The 9606-nt window shown below is 48.8% G+C and overlaps 1 protein-coding gene across 3 annotated transcripts; it reads left to right on the top strand.

The window, feature by feature from the left end:
* The first annotated feature begins 1956 nt into the window (after window positions 1-1956).
* EIF3D (eukaryotic translation initiation factor 3 subunit D) lies at window positions 1957-9539 on the top strand. Of its 3 annotated transcripts, none has more exons than XM_062012004.1 (15): window positions 1957-2072; window positions 2464-2597; window positions 2917-2962; window positions 3349-3485; window positions 3584-3669; window positions 4167-4239; window positions 4361-4476; window positions 4691-4823; window positions 5442-5589; window positions 5825-5955; window positions 6403-6488; window positions 6724-6853; window positions 7305-7447; window positions 8091-8371; window positions 8474-9148. In XM_062012004.1, exons 2-15 carry the CDS (start codon window positions 2475-2477, stop codon window positions 8479-8481), a joined length of 1641 nt encoding a protein of 546 aa, XP_061867988.1. In that variant the 5' UTR covers window positions 1957-2072; window positions 2464-2474; the 3' UTR covers window positions 8482-9148. The 3 variants fall into 3 exon arrangements, with proteins under 3 accessions (XP_061867988.1, XP_061867987.1, XP_061867982.1); XM_062012003.1 differs by lacking the exon at window positions 8474-9148 and adding an exon at window positions 9354-9539 and having other exon boundaries at window positions 1958-2072; window positions 4364-4476; XM_062011998.1 differs by lacking the exon at window positions 8474-9148 and adding an exon at window positions 9354-9539 and having other exon boundaries at window positions 1958-2072.
* Window positions 9540-9606: the final 67 nt, after the last annotated feature.

The raw sequence follows: 9606 nt of genomic DNA, 5'->3' as shown, positions 1-9606 counted from the left end.
AGTAAATTTCTCTAAAGAGTTGGATTTTAGTCTGTGAGCTGAAGAGATCTGTAAACTCGATCTTTCTCTTTTTAGGGGTACAGGAAATCACAGGCACTCTGGTATGTGAACAAATGTCTGAGATTTGATGATGATTTATTGCCCTCACCCCTAAGAAGGGAAGAAATGCTATCCTAATTACAGAGACAGGGATCTGAGGCTCATGCTTTATTAAAACACTGGTTCATGGCCTCCTCAAGAAGCTGTAGGGTTCAGTCCTAACTTCCAGCCCTAGGTCTCCCCTCCAGCATGTCAAGGAAGGCCATCGGGGACATTACAAAACCTTTACACACCTTTACCTCTCAAAGTCAAGTGTTTTGTAAAAACCTCTACAACACAGAGTCAGCTCAATGATCATACAATTACAACCTGAAAAGTATCTGCTTTTCTACAGAACTATTGTGTAGTTTGGAATATATTTTTATTTCAAGAGGCTGTTGTGTGTGTGAAAATTAAGAGGAGAGGCATTAAATCATGCTTCCTCTGCTCACACATGGACTTAGGGATATACTTCTTGTCTGGCATCCTGCAAGTCTGTTCTCTATCAAAGTCACAAATCTCTCAACTTCTGTCTTCATTTTCATCTGTGGAAACGGGTATTTACCTATCAGACTTCACAAGAACTCCACCCCATGACTGCAGAACAACCTGGCACAACCAGACATGCAATTGCATGCCAGTAACTGAAGCCTCCAGTTGACTAAGCTGAGGATCAGTATTTCTCCAACACGTGATTTTAGGCCAGATAATTTGAATTCAAGTTCTTCCAAAGGAAAAAAATACATTCTTGAGATTGAGCAGTCCCTCACGTGGTCAATGAATACCGGAGGTGTCTCTGTGAGGGCAGAGGATAAGCAAGAAGGAAGTTTGTTAGACAATCTACCACATCCCACCACTACCAAGCAGGTTGATTACATCAAAACCATTTCCAACAGACATTTCCCTACTGCAGGCTTAAATACTTCTGCTAAGAGAAGTTCCACATTTCTAGGAAGTTTATCATCATGACCACTGGAAACGTTTCCAACAGACCCTCTCTGTGATTAAGGGCACATGCCCAAGGGAGACGGACCCTGTGTAAATAATTTCTGAGGAAGTAAGGATTAGACACACACATTCTGAGAAAACAGATGCATGTGTATGTCAACGGGTAAGAGAAACATGGCCTGATGCCACGTGGGATGTACAACAGGAGGAACTGTCCCACGTGCATCCTGCACCACAAAAAACAAGGACTGCCTTCTAAAGCTCCAAAACTGAGTCTCGGAGTTTTCCTTGGCTGGCTTTTATGCTATCAACACAGTAATAGAGGGTGGAATGTCAGTAAATGACCATCTTTCATACAAGGAAAGGCTGCAGGAACTGGGGCTGTTTAGTCTGGAGGAGACTGAAGGGGGCTCTTATTTACAAGTATCTAAATGGTGGGTACCAGGAGTTTGGGGCATCTTTTTTCTGCGGTATCTAGCAACAGGACAAGGGACAACGGGATGATGCTGTAACACAAAAAGTTCCACTTAAACATAAAAAAAACCTATTTCACTGTGAGGCTAACAGAGCCCTGGCACAGGCTGCCCAGAGGGGTTGTGGAGGCTCCTTCCTTGGAGGTCTTCAAGACCCGCCTGGACATGTTCCTGTGTGACCTGATCTAGGTGAACCTGCTTCTGCAGGGGGGGTCGACTAGATGATCTCTAAAGGTCCCTTCCAACCCCTACCATTCTATGATTCTAAGGTAAAAGTTGAATCCACGGCCTTCGTGACTCCCCGCCCGCCCCGGTGGCACGGACCCTGGCTCCGCTGTGCCGCGGCCTCGTGACGCTTTACGGCAGCCACACTCAACCCCGTCGCGCTGTTGCGGTTTGGGGTGTTGCCTTTTACATTTTACGACAGCGGCGCTTGGCGGCGCGGGTGTCGCGCGGCGCTGACGCGCAAAGGGCGGGCCGGGGCTGTGCGCGGCCTCTTTCCTCGCCCGCCGCTGCCTCCGCCGCAGCTGCCGCCGCATCCGCCGCCATCGGGGCCGTGACGGGGCCGCCCAGGTGAGGGGGCCGCCCTCGGGCCGGCCTCTGGTCGGCTTCTGGTCCTGCCGGCCGGCCGGCCTCTGATCCTACTGGCAACCGCCCGCGGGCTGCGCGACCCCTGGCCCCGCCCCAGTGCTGCCGCCGGTTCCGGTGGGAGCCGCGTTCTTATCCCTCCCCCCACTCACACACGGTGGCAGCGGCGACCGAGATTCCCCGACCCACCACGGCCTCGCCGCTCCATGCGGGTCCGGCTGGCGGACAGGGCCTCCCCGCCCTCCCCTGCACCGTGACACCGTGTGCCCCGGGCAAGGCCGCAGTCCCTGGTGTGCCTCCCGCGGCGTGCGGCGAGGCTCGTCCTGCGGCTTCTGGGAGTTTCGGGCATTTCTTTGCATTTTTTTTTTTCCTCTAGAAGTTTAAAAAATGGCGAAGTTTGTGACGCCCGTGATCCAGGACAACCCCTCCGGCTGGGGCCCATGTGCTGTGCCGGAGCAGTTCAAGGACATGCCTTACCAGCCCTTCAGTAAAGGAGATCGCTTGGGCAAGGTACCTTCATCGTGCCACATCATGTGCTGCTGCTAAACGAGCCCTGTGTGCCATCTGGCATCCCACCTCTGCACACTGCCACCAGTTTTTGCTTCTTAGCACTGGGGCTGCTCTTTTGACACCCATCGTAAAACAAGTGCATCGTAAAACATAACACGGTTGTGGACAATTATCAGAGCTGTCCGGCAGAGGTGGGAGTTGAAAGGATTCATTCTGGAGCGTACAGCATTATTTGCTTCTGCTGCATATATAAAGTTAGAGGTGGTAGGGATTGTCATGTTAATAGTCACTTATTTTGACTGTTTATACTTATCTTTAGGTGGCTGATTGGACTGGAGCCACGTATCAGGATAAAAGATACACAAGTACGTGTTGTCCAGTGGCTACTTCTCTGGTTTGTTTCCTACAGAGACTTCTTCAAGCTCCATTCCTGCTTTCATGCCTCACACGGGCTCAAGTGGTTATTTGTGCACCTCACTGAGACTTCAAGGCTTCTGAAATGAGGAAGTGTGCCTCACCCTTGGGACTCTCCCTGCCCTTAGGGCTTACTCCTGATTTTTGCACTGGGTCTTCTCTGGGAGGCTTGGAGGGGGTAGAAAACATACTGGAGTAAAGCAGGAAGCCCAATTTCTGTATCAGACAGTAGGTGAAGGCAGTCGGAGGGAATTTTCAGGGAGAAAGGGGCATAGTGTCAGAGGTCTTTTTTAATTTCCTAGAAGCTTGGTGTCAAGGTGCTTTGTTCTCTTTCCAGATAAGTACTCGTCACAGTTTGGTGGCGGGAGTCAATATGCCTATTTCCATGAGGAGGATGAGACCAGCTTCCAGCTGGTGGATACGGCGCGGACGCAGAAAACCGCGTACCAGAGGAATCGCATGCGATTTGCACAGGTAATGCGTTCTCACAAACACACTCAGAGCAGAGCTTCGGCGGCAGCTGGAGATGTTCTTCTGTTTCATTTCGGCTTTTCTTTCCTTTGTTTCTGCAGAGGAATCTTCGGAGGGATAAGGACCGCCGGAACATGCTGCAGTTCAGCATGCAGACGCTGCCCAAGAGTGCCAAGCAGAAGGAGAGGTGAGGCTGCAGACACGAGCATGTACTCTGCTTGGGTTGGAGTGCATGAGCATGCTGTTCATAAGTGGATTAAGTTTCTGTAACAGATCCCACTAGAGTCAACAGTCAGCAAAGAAGAATTTCAGGGTGTTTCAAGATGTTCTGCTGGTGTCAGTGGTAGTTCCATGCATGGGTGTTAAACAGCCACCTTAAGACTTTGGGAGAATTTTTGAATGGTGTTTAGAAAGTAAACGTGGTGTTCTGAAGCAGAGTATACCCTTTCTGAAAACCGCATTGCAATCTTAAGAGGTGAAAACATTACAAGAGCTGCTCAGAGTAAAGAACAGAGCTTTTGATGTCTCAGGCATCTTGACGAACAGACAGCTCAGCAAATGTTTCCGTGGCTCAGTGCCTATGAGCATTGCTCCTCTGATGGTAATTTGGAAGCATTGGAATGGTTGTGGCACGTAGGAGTTGAGAACTTCTCTTCATGGCTTTTCTCATATTTGCTGGTTTAGAGATCGTTTGCGTCTACAAAAGAAGTTTCAGAAGCAGTTTGGAGTGAGGCAGAAATGGGACCAAAAATCACAGGTAAACTAACAAGCTTTCTGCCTGCTGAGCAGGTTTGGTTGCTCATGGAGCAGATCCTCTTGGACAAGTCCTGATGTACCGCGTCTCTGTTTCTCTGTCTGTCCTACATCTGACTGCACAGCAGAAGCCTCGTGACTCCTCTGTGGAAGTTCGCAGCGACTGGGAGGTGAAAGAGGAGATGGATTTCCCTCGGCTGATGAAGATGCGCTACCTCGAGGTGTCAGAGCCACAGGACATGTGAGTTTCCAAAGTAGCCATGCACTTGCTTCCTGAATTTTTGAAACGCAGAAAGGCAGGAGTTGGTCTCCTGACCTGAGCCCAGTGTTCTTGCTGAGGTACCCAGAGCAGGGAGGAGGTGATGGAACATCCGTCAAGCTCCTCAGTCCTGTGTGGTTTGTGGATGGCGTTATCCGTAGCGGGGGTGTCAAGGTGGTCCTCTCTACTTCTGCAGAGAGTGCTGTGGAGCCCTAGAATACTATGACAAAGCCTTCGACCGCATTACAACACGGAATGAGAAGCTCCTGAGGAGCATCAAGCGCATCTTCCATACCGTTACAACTACTGATGACCCAGTTATCCGAAAGGTATGGTTGCTGGTTCATAAACTCCAGTATTTAGGTAGATGCTCTTTTTAGAGACCACCTGTCACCATTCAGACCACAGTTAAAAGAAAGACGGAAAAATTCCAGATCTCTAAGCTTTCAAAGGAAAAGAAGCATTAGTTGGTATCGTTAGTCTTCTTATTCCCGAGGCAGAGCTAGATTAATGCACAACTGGAAATACTGGGCAAGGAAAAGCTGTGGTTCTGGAGAGACACACAGATGGGTACTTGAGCTGTGCTGGGAAAGAAACTACTGCGTCAGAGACTTGGTTCTTGAGGTTTCTGCTTCTGGACATGAGGAAGGCTTGGAGATTTCTCCCTGCAAGCCAATGGGCAGTAAGGAGCCATGCCTTTTCCCAACAGCATTAACATTTTGAAAACAGGTTTCTTACTTTTTCCTCGTTTGGGTGAGCATGGTCCTGGATTGCTGGGCAGTACCTCACTCTTTGTCTAGCAACTTGTGGTGTACCTTCCAGTCTAGCTTCCTCAGCATGAGAGAAGAAATTAGTGATCTGGTTTGCTGACACTTCTCTTCCTGGCTGGGGAAGAGATGTCTGTTCTTGTTGTTGAAGCTCGGTTTTCTTCTCTTCTGTATCCATAGCTGGCCAAAACCCAAGGGAATGTGTTTGCCACAGATGCCATCCTGGCCACACTGATGAGCTGTACTCGCTCCGTCTATTCCTGGGACATCATTGTCCAGAGGGTTGGATCCAAGCTTTTCTTTGACAAGAGGGACAACTCAGATTTTGGTGAGGACAAATCCTGAAGAAGTTTATGTGACAGTAGCTAAAGGATCTAATTTTCTTTATGCTTTTTTGGGTTTATTCTGTGTCTCAGTGTCCAGACTGTGACCCCTGGACCAACCTGATTGTTAGCTGTAGGGGTAACTTAGAATGGTACTGATCTGCTCCAGTGTGGAGCTAGAGACTCGCTGAAGCTGGCATAGTTACTCCCCCATCCACTTGTGCCTGGTTTTCTTCCCAGATCTTCTGACTGTCAGTGAAACAGCCAATGAGCCACCACAAGAGGAAGGCAACTCCTTCAATTCTCCACGCAACCTTGCCATGGAAGCTACCTACATCAATCATAACTTCTCCCAGCAGTGTCTGAGGATGGTAAGGTCAAGCAGTGCTGGGGGGTAGGGGGTGTGTTTCAGAGATGCTCAAGAAGAGACTTCACAAAGCTGCTTTAATACAATAAGAAATCGTTTTAATTGACAGTGGTGTGTTACACTGATGTTCTTTCCATTTAGTGAGCAGTGTGGCTTTCTTGTGGAAAGATTTTCACTTTTGTTCTCTAAAGAAGAAATCTTACTCTCCTTGGTGAGTCAGGCAGGGTTCCAAGTACACTTAGTGAAGCTGAAATGCCAGTACAAGTACTGCTGACAGCAAAGTGACTAATGTGAGGATGAGGCTTCTCATCAGCTGTCTTAATATTTTAGCCTTTTTCAGTGTAAGGGAAATCAGCTGCTGCTACTGTAAGAAAATATTTATCCACTAGAGGGGAGCTCCCTTGGGTTTTCTTTTTTTTCTTCTAACACTCCCTTCCGTTTTCTTCTGCAGGGAAAGGAGAAATACAAGTTTCCCAACCCAAACCCCTTTGTGGAGGATGACATGGATAAAAATGAAGTTGCCTCCGTTGCCTACAGGTATGTTGGCCTTTCTATGATGCCCAGGTTTGGCAAGGGGACTGGATGTCAGCATGATACAGGGGTGCAAAACAAGTTAAAGGCTATTATCAATAGAGGCTTGACTATGAGAGAGATTCTTGGACATCCTCACAGTGAACAGAGAGGGAGGGAGAAGGATTTTTCAGGGATCTGGAAGAGAACAAGAGTCAGAAGGTTCTTCTGTGAAGTAACCATCTGGATTCTTTATTGGCAGATACCGAAGGTGGAAGCTCGGGGATGATATAGATCTCATCGTCCGCTGTGAACATGATGGAGTGATGACAGGAGCTAATGGAGAAGTGTCATTCATCAACATCAAAACACTGAACGAGTGGGATTCCAGGGTGAGGAAGAACGAGGTCCCAAAGCTAGCTCTAACTGCTTCACTGCTGCCTGACATGCCAGGTACAGCAGGCAAGATGAGACAAACATCTGTCAGTGTCTCCCGGGTGGTTACTTTCCACCAGAGGAGTCCACCTTTGGTGGATAAACAGTGCTGATGAGATTCTCCCCTAGATGTGAGGTAGCTGGTTTGAAACCTCTTGTTCCCAGGTGTTTTCCCCCACGTCTCTCCTGAACTCTTCCCTCACAAACTTCCCTTCCTAACCAGGGTCATGATTAAATGCCATTGGTGTTTCTCCGTTTCTGGTGCAAAGCTTTCCCTGTAGGTTCATGTTCCCTTCTATGGTATCATTAAGATAGAAGAAGCCTCCCTACATGATGTCGAGGTGGCTGAAGAGATGGCTGCTGCTGGCTCATTAGGTTGACCCTCGTTTTGATTCATTCTCCTCTCAGTATTGCAATGGAGTAGACTGGCGCCAGAAGCTTGACTCTCAGAGAGGAGCCGTGATTGCCACAGAGCTGAAAAACAACAGCTACAAATTAGCCCGCTGGACATGTTGCGCGTTGCTGGCCGGGTCAGAGTATCTTAAACTCGGGTAAGATGGGCTTTGCACACACAGCACCTTTCAGGTGCTTCTTCCACGACTTAAGTTAGTATACGTCAAAGAGAACCACTTGTAGAATGAGTAACCACAAAATCTCCTCACGTTTTGAGCGGCCAAAAGGGACAATGAGGGAAAGAAGTGCCATAATGGTGCTACCTTTCGGGAGTCTGAGATCCTGAGGGTCCCATTGCTGAGAACTTGGATGGGGGGGAGGTGTCATCACAGCTCTTCTTAAACTGTTAGCTTAAAATCAATTGAGTCTGTGCTGTGGATAATGAACAAGAGGTATTTGCTAGTGCAATTCTGGTGGTTCAGCAATCGTAGGATCCATCCTTAGGTATTGGACCGATGTATTTGCATCTGTTTAATTCCAAACTCCCAGCTAATCGTGCTATAGCTTATCCGTGGGACTAATCCTTCTGTATCTTTTGTACCACTCTGGGGTGATGGAAGGATTCCAGGTACGTTACTGATCGACAGCTTGTAGCCAAGAGATCCTCTTAGCATTAGAACATTGAGATTTTTCAGCCCAGAAAACAAAACTGAAGATGATCACACTGCTTATCTTGGTGTAACTCTTCTGCTGATGGGTTTAATCTCCTGATCGTCCTCTGGTTTCTCCTTGCCCCCGCAGGTACGTATCCCGTTACCACGTGAAGGACTCTGCCCGCCACGTGATCCTGGGCACACAGCAGTTCAAGCCCAATGAGTTTGCCAGCCAGATTAACCTGAGCATAGAGAATGCTTGGGGCATCCTGCGGTGCGTCATCGACATCTGCATGAAGCTGGATGAGGGCAAGTACCTCATCCTCAAGGACCCCAACAAGCAGGTGATCCGCATCTACAGCTTGCCTGATGGTACCTTCAGTTCTGATGAAGATGAGGAGGATGAGGAGGAAGAAGAGGAAGAGGAAGGTTCGTAACATACTTGATTCATGCTTTTAAGTGATTTACCAGTCTGGATGAAAAGAAATTACTTTTGGTAAGGACCAGATCTGATGGGTGAGGTCTGACTAGGGCAATGACAGAGAGGAACGAGGCTGCCGAACGTGTGTCCCAGAGGATGGCACTTGGTGGTGAAAAAGGTTTGGGTGACATCGTGAGCGTTCATTGGGAAAGAAGAAGAGCTCTGAGAGTTGGAAGTGCAGATATTGTCCCTCTTAATGAATACTGAACGAGGTATGAATTTGGCAGAGGTGGAGGAGACAACCCAAGTCCGAAGTGCGGACTGGGAGAATGAAGCTGGCCAAAGAGTCCTTCATTCAGCAGCCCTGGGATCTGGGAGGGTGGCTGTGCGCTGATTTCTGTTTATCCTGGGGTTGTTTTTCACTGCAGTTTTAGAAAGGAGGGTGACTAAGGTGACACTAAAAGGCAGGGTGACCTAACTTGGTTTAAGTAACTCAGAGAAGGCTTTTACCAAGTTACTGTTGAAGTTGAGCAGTTGCTGGTTGGTCAGTCTGGGAGTTCAGGAGGAGTGGTGGACAACTGCCGTCTTCACTTTGCCACCTAAAACCATCTGCAGTCCCTGACGCATGATCTGCATCCACTCTGTTGACACTGGGTAACCGCCGACTTGGAGCTCTTGCCCTTCCATACAAAAAATATCTTCCAGCTCCTTATTTTTAGGCTGTGCATTTAGCCTGGCTGCTCTGGGTTTCCTCATGGAAATTTTAGGTCACTGCATAACTTGCTCATGAGTGTAAATTGTGTCATTCCAGATGATGTGTGTGCAGTTGTGGCTGAGGGACTGGTCTGTAGGGCGGGGGGGGGGGGGGGGGGGGAGGAGGCTTCTTTCTTCTTTATGGCATGTCCTTGATGGAAAGGGGTTTTCTTTTAGGTAGTTTTGGGTGTGTTTCTTTCCACAGCTGTAGTGGTTTCATTACCATTTCTCTTTCAGAGGAAGAAAGCTGAACACCACCCCCGTCACCTCGGGAAGCTACAGTGCCTGGACTCTCCTCCCTCTCCCCACCTCTGGATGGACGAGGCGGGGACAGATCATGGTGGCAGCACGTTCTCCCCGCATCTCTGGAAATAAATGATGGGGGTGGGAGGTGGAACGAATAAAGATACTTCTGTTCAGTGACTTGGTGTTCGCGTGCCTGGGGGTGGGGAGCAGCCGGGATGAGGGGGCGGGGGGCCGCTGCCGGAGC

This window comes from Colius striatus, chromosome 1 (assembly GCF_028858725.1).
Source record: "Colius striatus isolate bColStr4 chromosome 1, bColStr4.1.hap1, whole genome shotgun sequence".
Classification (NCBI taxonomy): domain Eukaryota; kingdom Metazoa; phylum Chordata; class Aves; order Coliiformes; family Coliidae; genus Colius; species Colius striatus.
Note: the sequence above shows the minus strand (reverse complement) of the source record. Positions and strands in the feature narration are given on the sequence as shown.

Coding starts and splice junctions, on each gene's coding strand:
- EIF3D (XM_062011998.1), top strand. CDS start 2,475: ATGGCGAAGTTTGTGACGCCCGTGATCCAGGACAACCCCTCCGGCTGG. Junction 3,486..3,583: donor ATCGCATGCGATTTGCACAG/GTAATGCGTTCT, acceptor TTGTTTCTGCAG/AGGAATCTTCGGAGGGATAA. Junction 5,956..6,402: donor CCCAGCAGTGTCTGAGGATG/GTAAGGTCAAGC, acceptor TTTCTTCTGCAG/GGAAAGGAGAAATACAAGTT.